General features: G+C 34.3%; 1 protein-coding gene across 1 annotated transcript; it reads left to right on the forward strand.

The window, feature by feature from the left end:
* The first annotated feature begins 3868 nt into the window (after positions 1-3868).
* On the forward strand, positions 3869-8465 carry LOC129929003 (uncharacterized). Its single transcript, XM_056045696.1, has 3 exons — positions 3869-4042; positions 5503-5620; positions 6037-8465. Exons 1-3 carry the CDS (start codon positions 4033-4035, stop codon positions 7148-7150), a joined length of 1242 nt encoding a protein of 413 aa, XP_055901671.1. The 5' UTR covers positions 3869-4032; the 3' UTR covers positions 7151-8465.
* Positions 8466-14401: the final 5936 nt, after the last annotated feature.

Genomic DNA, 14401 nt, shown 5'->3' on the forward strand with positions numbered 1-14401 from the left:
ATGGTTTCTTTATTCCCTTTATAACGAGAAAGAGGTCGAATGGGTTCAAAGCAAGTCATGGAAAGGATTTCAAATATAGAATATAAGAAGTATCGGGAATAATTCGTGTGTAGAAGACGTGAAGATGTTAATTTTTTTATATAACTCTTTCTCTAGATTACTCTAGAAGCTGCTGAATGAGTGACGTAAACTAAACTGAAAGTCTTACGCATTAATTTATATTTTGTTTCAGATTGTAGAGTGTTTTATAGCAAAGAATTAACGAAACAAAATGATTATATTTACCGAAAACCTGTGGATATTTGGTAAAGTTGGAAAGAAAATATTCTCATATGACTAAAGAGACCAATGATTGATACAAAACTGTAGTCATAGGTCACATTTGCATTTTGTAATCACTAGACTCTAGAGCACTTTCATCTTTCTTTTTACTTTTGGTGTGAATGCCATCAGCAATCCAAGTAGTGTGTTCCTATTTATGCTTACTGTCCGTGTGAATCTATCCAGTGCATCTTTCTCCCAACTGTAGGTGTCGATTCAAAGTAGCTTCATGTCGCGCTAGCATATTTGTATATCTTAGAAGTGGCCGACCTGAAGATCTCCAGCTATCTATTAGATAACCATACAAAATATTTTGTGGGAATCGAACCCTTGTCTACTATGAACTTGTCCAGGCAAGCCTTGCTGCACACATACCAAAAATTATAATGTTTCATACATTCATATACGGCAGTGGTTCTCAAACTGTGGTACGCGAACTCCTTGAGGTCCGGCTGACGCCTGAAGAGGTTCACAGAAAGATGAAAATTGAATACAAAATTTATATGAGAAGAGAGTCCTTGTGATCACAACAAATTTCCAAAAGGATCAATAAAGCAGTCTTAGTCTTGGTCTTAATTTCTACGCTAAAGGCAAGTTTATCCGAATGGATAATTCGAATAATAATCAATTCGCCCCTGACTACTGTTTATCTATTACAACCTAAACCAGGGTTTCCCACAGTGGGGGACGGAAGAGTTTCAAGGGATGCGTGATGCAACGCGATAAAATATTTAGATTTTTTTTATTCCCAATTATTATGTTCAGTTAATAAATTAAAAGTAATAATAAAAAGGTTTTAAATTCCATTTTTATTATTTCAAGAATGATCATGAAATGGATAAGGATGTTACGATTGCCGCCATCACGTCCCCTTTTTTTCTACGTCTAAAAGATGCTACACGTTTTAAACCTTTGTTGTTGTTTGTAAACACTAATAACCCAAACTAAACCCACTGATTGAATATTCTAATGTAAGAAAGCTATGGTCAATGTCTTTTTTTTTTTTTGGGGGGGGGGGAGGGGCAACGGGTACTCATAGTTAACAAAATTATAAAGTCAATGGTTTTGGAAACACTGACCTAAACCAAACAAAGATTTCAAGACATTTTTCAATTGCACACTCGCAACTGGGTATTGAACCCTTTTCTAACTATGTGGACAAACTCATATTTCAATCGATACCTGGGTTAAAAACAAATGGAGAACCTCTGATATAAGGTATATATACGCTAGACTTTTCCTAACCATATTTATTTTCCAACAATATTACATTTGATATCTGATTTTCTTTTGTAATTTTCTAATGTAAGATGAGCGAAATATTATAAAACATGATCTAATTTTTATAGGATGTGAAATATTTTTCATAAGATTACCTAGCTTTTAAAACATATAATCTTTTCATAAGACCTGGCCAAATTTTCGTAAAACAAAATAATAATTCAATTAGAAATACGTTATACTTCAAGTTTGTTTTTTTGTGTTTTTTGTTTTTGTTTTTCAGAGAAATTTTTTTGTGAATGAAAGCTTTTTTAGGTTTGAGAACTGCAAACTATGAATGACTTCTATTGTTGGAGTTGATGTATTTGTATATTTGTATGTATTTGTATACTACCAGTTACTGCGCCTTTATGTCCTGTAAGCAACCTCAGCCCAACGATCTCATTATTCTAGATCCCAATAGAAAGCGAGCAAAACAAAGTGACCCTTTTATCCAGTGAGCATGGCAACGTAGCCCTTAACTGTAACTAGCGTTACAATGAACTTAAACACTGTTCAAACTGTCACTAAAATACTGTTTTGAATACAATTGTTTTTAAATAGTCGTTATCAATATACCAAAGGGAACATTGCTAATATCATTCCTGATTTCAATCTTCTTGGCACTGTCTCGTGAGATCATCACTTATCATTAATAAATACCAAACATTGTCGGATTACTTAAAAACGTAAGGCCCAGTGAATGATTTTGTGAAAAATAACCGCTTTTAATCGGGTCAATAAAAATGTAGCAAATAATTATGGTTGAGTGGCCAAAAAACAACAACATTTGGCTACCTATAAAGGTGCCTTGAGTTCGATTCTCGACTCGAGCTGAACGGAAACCTTCTTCCATAGGTATTGTCACGACTTGTTTTGGAGAGTACTATTGTTTTCCGTAATCGGTGACAAATTCGTAATTGGAGAAGCCTCTATGTATACCTGAATACACTAATTTGGTATACGGAAGAAACACAACGCTAAATATATTTTCCAACAGTTTAATGTTTTCAAACTCAGTTGAAAAAAACAAGCTAAAATTTAAAAAAAAAAGCTTTATAAATAAATGGACTTAGAATAAGGGGAAGAACTTCACATTTACAACCAAATGTATCAATACTCTACGATATATTTCAGTGTTTGATTGATTTATTTAGTTTGCTGTTTAATAAATAATAAATGTCAATGATAACTGATCGTAACAAAATAAAACTTTAGGTAATAAAAGCAGCGACAACCTCATAGCCCTGATCTGTTATTGGCATTAAAACTTTGAACATAACTTAATGATTTGACTTTTTAATTAAAACTTTATCATTTATGGTTGTGTATGAAATAAATTCATATAAATTTATTTAAGTGTATTTTATTGATTTTATAAAGGGTTCTGGTAACTTTGTATTAAAAAAACAAAACAACATTTCTTTTGAGAATTACCAGAAAATTATACTAGATCTAAGGGAAACAACTATTACTGTCACCGAAATCGTTCTCCCAGATACCCCTCGCCAACCCAATGGTCCGCAAAACACATTGCACCATAGCAGTTTGAGCAAGCTATAAGTTTGAAAATTGCACTATATTAAAGCTAATTTTAAAAATACGCATATATTCTGTATTTGTATACACTTTAAGTATGATGGATTTGTAATTGATGTATTGTAATGTATTTTGTTTTTTGTTTAGGTATATGCATTTGTATTAAATTCATGTTTTATCTTAATTTTATTCTTTTTTTAAATTACAAAGGGTATATAAAGCCACCATGTCTGTCTGTCTGTCTGTTAGTAAAAAGTGTGTACACTTTATTTCTCACACACTCATTCTAGGATTAAGTTAAAACTTCGGACACTTATTCATTCATATTGACAAAACATTAAGCAATAAACAAAAGTAGGTAACCAATTAGACTATTAATTTCTGGTAATTAATCAATTTTATTTAATACCAACAAGGAAAACTAATACTTCAGTATTCACATAAATGACTAAATTTGTTTGGTTTAGTCCCCTTAAATATTTGTTAATGCTTTTTTCCCCTCACGCATTCATTGTACAAAAAACAAAAACACACGAATCAATGAACAAATTACTCAATTAGTCAATTTATTATTGGTAATTAGTTATTTTGTTTGATATTGCATAAGAGAAATAACTTAAACATAATTGGTAGATATAGTTCTTTCTCTTTTGATAAGGTTTGTTGCTTTTTTTTTTTTTAATATTTTTTTTTTAAATATATTGCTTGTTTTATATATTTGTATACAGGTCGTGTATTAAACTTATGTTGAACAAGAAATAACTCATTGGTTATCTTAACTCTCATCTTCACAACGGAGCTCAATTTCTGTTAATGATCTACTTCCTTGTTGAGAACTGCTTCAAGCAGTAACAAATGGTATAAGACGTACCATTCACAAACAGTCTATCATTTTCTGGATACTTCGACGTCATGTTTAATCGTAAGTCTTTAAATAGTGTTTTAAGAAAAATATGTTATTCATGTTATCGTAATTCTATGGATATTTTAACCAGTTATCACTCTTTTCGTGTAAATAAAACAACGAAATCATTTTCACATTGGAAACCGCAGCGATTAAATTGACAAAAAACAGTTTGGGGTCAGCGCCGTGGCAGTTTCTGTCAGGGTGTAACATTGGGTGCTACAGACTGCCTTAGGGTCGCCAGCTCCTGACTTTTCCTCAGAGTTGACTCCCGAAGCCTTTCCCATGACTGGGTATAGCTGCAAGGCAACAGAGGTTTAAATTCAGAGTTTTCCTTCTCCTAGGTGGGTAGCCGGTCATGGTTAACGAGCCCCTCCTGCCCGAAGCTTACTGGTTAAGGCGCCATTTACTCGCCTTTGCCCCTTCTCCTGTTAGTGAGAACAGTTCCGCCGGACTCAATATCTGAGCCATACGTGAAGGCCAGGAGTTGGACTGGTTGTAGGAAGCATTTTATAGGTAGTGGAGTGCTTACATCCATTACGACTTCCGGCAAATGACAGCCTTGCGTTTTTTAACTCTTTCTCTCCTAACTGACAATACCAGCGTTGATTCCACCAGAAAGTGGTAAATAATTACGGAGAGAAATAGCTAAGCACTATTTAAACTCTTCATGTTTTTAAAATTCAATAGTACTCATTGGTGCGTAAATTGTTTTCTAGACATTTTTTTTAAATAATCATTTTTTTTGCCAGTCAAAACTGTGAAGGCTTTCATGTCTTATTAGAGCCTTTCAAATATTTAAATACAGAACTTCAAGTGATACTAGAATTCACAGTTTAGAAGTGAGTGTTTTTATGTTCGTGAAGGGCTTAGTTAAACAAGGCGCTACAATTAAACATAACAGTCACTATAATTCACGGGCCGAAACGTGTGGCAGCTACAGGTACTGAATCATTATGTTTTACAATTTAATATGCAGGCTTTTTTCCATATAAATACTACATTTACAAAAACAATACAAAAACAATACAAAAACAATACAAAAGGCCAAGCACAACGGCAAAACTCTCCTATCATTTCACTGTACCACATAAGCATTGCAGATCTCCACTATAAAAAAGACCCTTGAGGAGGGTAAAAATGTTTCTTTCATCTCCGCCAGTGCCATGAATTCTTTAGCCCCCCCCCCCCCCCAAACGAGTTCTGTTTTGCTTCTATATTGGTCAAATGGTTTCTTAAAGACCGTTCCCCCCCGAACGCATATTTTAGACTGTGATTGATGGGTGGATGGATGGATGGATGGACGAACAGACAGACAGAAAGATTAACAGATTGACAGACAGACAGACAGACAGACAGATAGATAGATAGATAGATAGATAGATAGATAGATAGATAGATAGATAGATAGATAGATAGATAGATAGATAGATAGATAGATAGATACAGACAGTTTACACTCAAACATTTATTTGTAGAAACTTTATTGAGACATGTGGTTCTACTGTTGTTGGGATGTCTTCTGTTCAAGTATCACTCAGCAGAAGACTGCAGATATCAATTCCTATTGCCTGGTTCTTGTTACATCGATTCCGGGTAAGGAGAAATAGCAATTCTTTTTCAGTAATCTGCTCATCATTCTGAAATTTATTTTTAAATGCTTTATACAAAGATGGGAATGTTTATCAATGGATAGAAAGTTATTAAATAATTGCAGCTGGATCAAAAAACCTAGAAATCCTCCATCAGAAGTCATCGTACCTTGTGGTGTAGAGGCATGCAGCAATGTTCTATTCACTTGTGTTTATTTAATGAATTCTCTGCTACCAATAATATATCATCATTTTTCACACAAGGATAACTTTGTACTTGCATACGCAATGCAAACAGCTAAATTTAATTATTTTATTTATTCAATAAATCCTACTTTCTCAACAGCTGTATTCAGTTCAGTTTACAATGTGTCGGGATACACACAACGACTAAATAACAATGCTGTATCTAATCTACAGATCATCATCAGATGTCATCCTACCTTGTACTATTGAAACATGCAGCAATGCAGCCTACACGTGTGACTATACTGGAACTGGACAAGACTTCAGCTATTTAGTTTTTTATTGTAACACTAATAATAGCACAAGGTTGAATTGTACATTTCGTAGAGCATCATGGACATTATACAACAACTTAACAGCCTTGTTTAATGTTTGTTTAATTAATGAAGGAGGAACGTGTAATATACTTACACGAAATGTGTCTAATTGTGTTTTAAATAGTTATAGTGTCACTCATGCATCTACATTAACTGCATTAAAGATCGCGACATCAACTCTAAGCTTACCATCACCTCTGAACGCTTCAACCACCAACCCAACACCAACTGAATGGACGGAGGCTGAGGCTACATTGGTCGAGACGACCATAACACCACTAAATACTACTGAATTAAATTCAACAAACATTACACTTTCGACTTCATTATTTAATACAACAAATTCGACTATTGTCAAAAATGGTAATAGTAGTGATAAGAGGCAATTAATTACTATAAGTGTAGCAGTTCCACTAGGTAGTTGTATTATTGCTTCTTTAATAGTGGGCGTATTTATCTGGAGATGTAAGGTAAGAAAGACTCGGTCGCAAGGAACGAAAGTTACCAAGGTAGTATCAGCAAGAAATAATAGAACCGGTCTTAATAATGTACTACTAGACAAGACATTAGTCAAGGAAGTTCAGAATGAAAACCATGTGTATAATCACCCCGACAGTCGAGATTCTAATTATATCAACAGCGCTATGAGTCAATATACCATCTGTACTGAAAGTGTGGACAAGCGAGATGTACCTGTTGATACTTACGGCAATAACTTAATTGAACGCATCGTTTCTCCTGAGATAACAACAAACAAAACTGTATTAAGTAAGGGTGACAGAGATGACGAGAAAGATGAGAATGAACTTAACAGAAACGACCTCAACTCTCAATATGATTCCCAGCAACCAACACAAAATGGCTACTGTGAAATCACTTTACTTGATCAAAGCTTGCAAGATGTCACAGGTTACTCCAGACTTTCTGTATCACAAGACAAACATCATACCTATGAAAAGTTCAAGAAGTAAATACGAACTATTTTCTTCTGAGGAAAGACGCAGTCACGCAAACATTTCTAACAGCAGAAGAAACAAAATAGGTTGCAGATACAAGAAATAGAAAAGAGGCGTTTGAAATCTTCCAGGGCTGCCTGGTAGTGCGGTATGCTAGTTGGACTGTGGATCGTTGGGCCTCGATGGTGCAAGGCTCATACTGACTGACGGCTGTTTTTATTAAAAGTCTCTTTAAGAAAAAAGAATAACCTTAAACCAAAATGATTAAATAATTCTAAATCTACATTTTTTGATGCATTCAACCATACTACGCAGCTTCTCTACCACCAAAGCGAAAGCCACCTTGACCTGCAATATTTGTGGACGGGAGTGTCTCTCCAAAATAGGACTCCACAGTGATAATAATAATAATAATAATAATAATCTTTATTATCCGTAAGGAAATTTGTCTTACAATTTGTGCATTACACCAAACAAAAAACATTATAACTATAAGAAACCAAAGTGTACATTCACACCAGACTCACTCATAATTTACATGTGACAAAGTTTATACCAGATTGTTCTTATTTAATGATTCGATTGCCAGGGGAACAAAAGAGTGTTTGTGTCTGTTTGTCTTTGCTATCGGTGTCTTGTATCTCTTTTGTGATGGTAAAATCACAAAATCCTGACACAAAGGGTGATTCTTTATTTCGAGGATCTTGTTAGCTTTTTTATAGATGTTTGTCTCAAACAACTGCCCAAATGGGGTTTGTTTTTTGCCAATGATTTTGCCAGCAGCATTTAGGATTCTATTAAGTTTATTTTTATTTTTAATGCTCAGATTGCCATACCAGGCAGTGATATTGAAACTTAAAATATTGCAGATGTGAGCGTGATAAAACATAGCCAAGGCCTTTTCGCTAACATTAAACGAGGACAGTTTTCTTAGTAGTCGTAATCTTTGCTGCCCTTTTTTGCTGATATAATCAGTATTTGCAGTAAAATTTAGTTTATTGTCTAGGATAGTACCAAGGTATTTAAAGGTTTGCACAATTTCAATAGTCTCTCCAGCTACAGAAACAATATCGAGATAAACCAGTCTTTTCACGACTGAAGGAGGCCAATGATATATATATATATATATATATATATATATATATATATATATATATATATATATATATATATATATTGTTTAAAATGATAAATGTATATTTCTTAATGTATATTATAATGTATATTGTTAACATGCATTTCAAAGTTCAAAACTTTTTCTTACGAATATTTTTTTTAATTTAGAAACATATTAAGGAGACAAAACAATGTGTTACTTTAGTAAATATAATGTTACATTTTAGTCGTAATACACTACTATATGTCTATCGTTTTAAACAAAGTCTTGAAATAAAAAAAAAAAGTTAAGAATGTATAACCTTTTTTTTTTAATTAAAATATTAACGTTTTAAAAAATATATTTTTAAATTTTACTTTACGATTCTATGTTTGTTTATGTCTTTTTTTATATTTTTACATTGTGTTCTTTTACAAAGTTTATATCAATACACTCTGTCAAAAAGTGTGTACTTCTTAGTTTTCTCATGCTCATTCTCGGATCAAGTTGAAACTTCGCACAATTATTCATTGACACAGACAAGACATGAATCGATAAAAAAAAGTAATTATCTTATATAATCCAGACGTTACTTCAAAAAAGAAGATGATTACGTCCTACGCCTCATGCATTTAGTCATGCATATTAACCATATTAATGGGCTTTGTAGCTGCACATAAAAATTATATATGTGTCAGACGCGAATAGCCCAAATTTTCACTAAAAGAAATTACTGGAGTAACACCTTTGGTAAAATCACTAAATTTAGAAAGCCTTCAGGACAGAAGGCTCAAAAGTAAAGTAGCAATCATACATAAAACACTGAACCATGGTCTTCAAATACAAAAACAAAATTTAATAAAATACTCTGAAAGACACAAAGATAAAGGCACATTCCTCGTCCCGTACGCTAGGACAAATTTGTACAAATACTCCTTCTTCCCTAGTGCTATTAGAGCATGGAATGGGTTGCCTGAGCTAGCCAGGAAAACCAGTGACTTGGCAGAATTTAAGTCATTGGTTAATATGCACGACTAAATGCATGACGCGTAGGACGTAATCATCTTCTTTTTTGAAGTAACATCTGTATTATATAAGATAAGAAGATAAGTCGCAATAGGTTCTGGGTATTCCGTTCACGCCACTCACGGTTCTGCGTATACCGAAGGCGTAGTTATATGAGTATATGGGCACATGTGATTCGTGAAACATTCAAATAAATAGTAAACACTGCACTCATCATTAATCTTCGGGAATCACTGACATTGTCATTAAGTAGACTCTAGATCTAGATCTACATTTCAGATCGAATCTAGTTTAGAAATCTAGATTCTATCTTTAGACTAGATGTCACTAGGCTAGGTCCAGCTCTACCTGACTAAAGTTTATTAATTAGGATAGGCCTACATCTACTAGCTAAATTATTTTATATAGAGTCTGTATCTAGATCTAGACAAATTCTATAGCTAGTCTAGATCAGAATCAGTAGATCTACTATCTATACAATATTGAGTATACTTCTACATCTACTTATACTTTTCAACGCCAAGACCTAATACACCAATATAATAATAATAATAAGGCTTGTCATCGAGTCCCAAGATTAATGAGGAATGTAATATTTTCCGTCGATACGCTGCCCCAGCTGTGACCTACATATTTTCCCACAATTAGGACAAGCATAACCATTGTTCGCCTATGGTCGATTAAGATTTTCTTTTCGCCGTCTGCGTGTGTCTTCGGCAGCGGATTTCTTTTTGGTCTCAAATGTGCATCCCACGGCCCATGTGAGTGACCTTCAGCTATCTGTCACGTTCTGAGACCGCATGCAATCAGGTGCTCTCTTCTATGTCTGCTATGGCAAGTAAGCACCTCTGTTACGTCGACCACTTTTTAGCTAACCAAAAAAGACTGGTTTTGGCAAACGTTCATCCCCCATACGGGGTACGTGTCCTGCCCAGCGTAACTGTCGGACTATAAGAAGTCCCTCTATACTAGTGTATACTGTCTATACCGGCGATCGCAAGGACACCACTGTTTGTAGTGCTGTCTGGCCACCGTATGTCCATGATGGAGCTCAAGCATCTTAGGTGAAAGCGTTCAAGTAGTTTTAGTTGTTTTCTGTACAATACCCATGTCTCAGATCCATATAGAAGAATTGAGAGAACCACTGCTCGGTAGACACTTTTTTTTTGTTAGCAGGCGGAGCGATCTATTCCGCAGACTCACTCCTGGAGGCGTCCAAAAGTACGACTGGCCATGGCCAGACGGTTATCAACTTCCTTGAAAGCGAGGTGTCATTCGATACTATGCTTCCGAGATATGTGAAGTGGTCTACCACGTGAAGGGGGCGCCCATTTGTAGGTTTCATTGGGTCACTTCTGGAACATGACTTTAGTTTTCCTGACGTTTATAAATAAACATAAATAAACATAAAGAGACGGCAGCGTATGCAAATTTGTTGACCGCGATCTGGAGATCATGTTCATTCTGAGCTAACAGGTTGCAATCATCGGCATAAAGAAGCTCTGTTATGACCACCTCCTTTGTTTTTTTATGGGATAGTAGACGTCGAAGATTGAACACATTGCCGTCCGAACAAAACCTGATGTCGATGCCTTCGTGCAATCGCTGCCTCATTTGACCCAGTATTACGCCAAAGAAAATAGCGAATAGAGTTGGAGCAAGTACACAGCCCTGCTTTACGCTATATCTGTTTTGAAAATGATCGACAGGTCACCATTGTGTCTAATCTGGCCTTTTTGTCCCACATGAAACTGCTTGAGAATGGATAGGAGGGTAGTTGGGCATCTGATCCTTGCCAGAATCCTCCATTAACCATTGACCATGTCGAAAGCCTTGGTGAGGTCCACGAAGGCAGCGTATACATAGGTTTATATAGTGTACTAGACTTAAATACTGTCTAAAAGAAAGACTAAGTCTAAGGCTCTAGATCTAGATTGCCTAGAGTTACAGTCTAAAGTAAATTCTGATTATCTTAGATTCTATTTGTACTATATTTATAGCCTAGGTATATATATAGGCCTATTCAAGAAGTAGATCTATACTGATTTTATAGTTACAATTCGAATTCAACTTGAATATTTATGATTATATAGATTACATATTATAAATAGATTTTATAGATCTATGATTATTATACGAGACCTATGGCATGTGTGAGATCAATTTTTAAAGCAACTATAATTAATGGACTTCATCTAAAACAAGTTCTTTCATATATTCACATGCGATTTTTTTTTATATTTATAAACTTATTTTTATTTTGGACCAATGTCTCATAACATCTGATAAGAGATTTCAGATCTTAACATCAGGAGAAAACACAAACACTTAACTCATGAAAACATTAAGAAATTAAAACAGACACAAAATGATAGTGAGATTCATAGCAAACGAATATTCACAATTAATTATAATAACATCTTTTTTAAAAAAGACAATTTTAAAAAATCATTTAAAGTTTAAAATCACAAGAATTTTTATTTCTACAATTATTTTTGTGTGTGAAAATGTGTATCGCAAGATGCCAGGTACTTGAAATAAGCTAGTCCTAAACAAATTACACAGATCTTGGGTAAAAGACTCATCAAATAAAGTACTGTAAATGCGTAGTCTTTTATTTCTAAAACCTCTATCGGGTTTTATCCCAACTCATCGTATTTTTGTGCAGAATTATTTTCTCTATCAGGCACACTTAAAATTATAGCATACTAATGTCAGTTTAATTTAAAAAGAGAACTAAAAAATTCAAAAGATATATACAAAAAGGTACTTCGGGCCCAATTTATAATTCTAGTTTTAAACCAAAGTAACGAAACACATCAGCGCAACATAGCCCATTAGGCAATTACTGATTATTTTGTGTAATGGCAACAAGGGAAACTATACCTTCAGTATTCATAGATATGTCAAATGTGTTGGGCTTTGTCCCTTAAATAATATTTAACACTATTTTCTTCCTCAGGTATTCTCCGATCAAGTTGATACTTTAAACAATTATTTATTGTACCTAACAAAAAATTAATCAGTAAACAAAATACTTAATTAGTCAATTAATTATTGGTAATTTTTTTGCTTGGTATCGAATAAGAGAAATAACCTGCAAATTATTGGGAGATGTAGTTTCATAGACGGAGTTCTTCCCCTTTAGATAACCTTTTCTTTTAAAAAAAAAAAAAGGTTTTTTTTTTTTTTGCATGTTGTAATGTATACTTAACATTGAAAAACAAGGACAAAAGAAACTATATACAGATATGATTTTCTCAACTACCACCTTCAGAATATAACATATCAAATAATAAATCCCTGAAACATGGCACTATTACCATTCTATGCTATGAAAAGTTAACGAGAGAACGGATCTGTAACGCATTGTTTCCCAAACGCCTAATTAGTTGTACTGCATACGCACTAATAATGAACTAGTAAGCCACCACGCGCAATTATCTCTTTAAAAAAACAAACAAAAGTGTTCCGCTAAATACTCAGAATGAGAAACACTGGTGTAAATTATTTTCTTTATCACGAGAAAGAGTTCAAACTGTTCTAATACGCAGATAATCGTCATGCCATGTAAAGGGTTTCAAAAGTGGAATGAGAAGTGAACACTCAATGTATCCACAGCATGTAGGTCTCTATCCCACCTTAAGTTAGTTTGTAACCCCTGAACAAGTTTGCCTCATAAACATGCAGGACTGAGGGATATAAACTACACGGCTGAAATAACCATTTTCTTAGAGCTTCAAAAAACATAGTTTGATTGAATTGTTTTGATTAGCTATTTACCTGTTGATACAAAACAGATGCATAAATAAATGTATCGGGATTTTCATAAACGGAAATAAAATATGTGTTGTCTACATGGATGAGAAATAAATATGATAAGACAAGGCTCACGTATATAAAACATAGTCTCATGTAAGACATGTTCTAACTTTTGTAGACCATGACTTAATCTTTTATAAAACGTAAAACTAATTTTTATAAGACACATTGTAGCTTTTTTTAAGACCAAAGAGTTGAACACCATAGACTAATATTTAAAATACAAGACCAAAGATTTTAATACCATAGCCTAATTTTTTAAATACGAAACCAAAGAGTTTAACACCATAGACTATTTTTTAAAAATACAAGACTTAAGAATTTAACACCGTGATCTATTTTATTTTAAATACAAGATCAAAACCTTAATATGAGAAGACCTAACTTTTATAAGATAAGACCTTACTTTTATAAGACAAAAGTTTAATTTCGTAAGACATGACCTTACTTTCGTAAAACATGACTTTACTTTTGTTAGACGTGACCAACTTTTAAGCTTATTCTCCTAAACCTGTTATGGTTTTTTGAGAGTTATTTAGTTAGACTTATCTAAACTATGTGTGACGTTACTACGGTGATAATGCACTTGGGTACCAAGTCACATAGGTGTGTCTGATAACTCTGACTCCTTGGCCAACCAGGAAGGGCAAACACGGCCCACCGAGCAGGCTGTGAGTTTCCAACATACTCAGGCAACAATAAGAAAAAAACAGAAATGCACAGAAATGCGGGACAGTGGCCTGCCCCTTTGGCTCATATTTCACACGGCTATGGCCAAACTTCGACTCACTGTGCCCCGCTGCGGGGAAGAAGAGAAAACCGTGCCTCATATTCTGTTTGACTGCCCCAGACTTGCTGATCTCCGTCTCGACAGGTCTGGGAAATCAAAAAGTCTCGACTTGTATGGTGACAAGCATGCACTACGCAAAACAGCAGGTTTTCTGTCTTGGGCTTTTGCAAGACAGGATTTGAACCTCTTAAGCCCTCACTCAAATGGAGTTTGATGACGCAGATGATGATGTGGGACATCTATTTTTGGGAATAACGTGTTTCTATATTTTTTACCAGTGACAGCATCTCCTGTAATGTATACCCAGGATGTGGTACAAATACTTGAGACAGATTTTTTTTTGTATGTAGCCAAGAGTACATTCCTTAACTTCCTCGTTTCAGTTTCTTTTGACTATTTCAGCCTCAACATACATTGAGAACAACAAAGTTTGACCGACTTTTCCAGTGAGCCTGACATCGTGAATTTTACATGTAACAAGCAAGACTCATCTCTATGAGCTGAAAGACTGTTCAATACTGTAAAACCGTTG

This window comes from Biomphalaria glabrata, chromosome 11 (genome assembly GCF_947242115.1).
Source record: "Biomphalaria glabrata chromosome 11, xgBioGlab47.1, whole genome shotgun sequence".
Lineage (NCBI taxonomy): Eukaryota > Metazoa > Mollusca > Gastropoda > Planorbidae > Biomphalaria > Biomphalaria glabrata.

What these genes read in the sequence shown, in the direction of transcription:
- LOC129929003 (XM_056045696.1), top strand. An exon ending in TCTTGTTACATCGATTCCGG is followed by an intron (nt 5,621 to 6,036) that starts GTAAGGAGAAAT and finishes TCTAATCTACAG; the next exon opens with ATCATCATCAGATGTCATCC.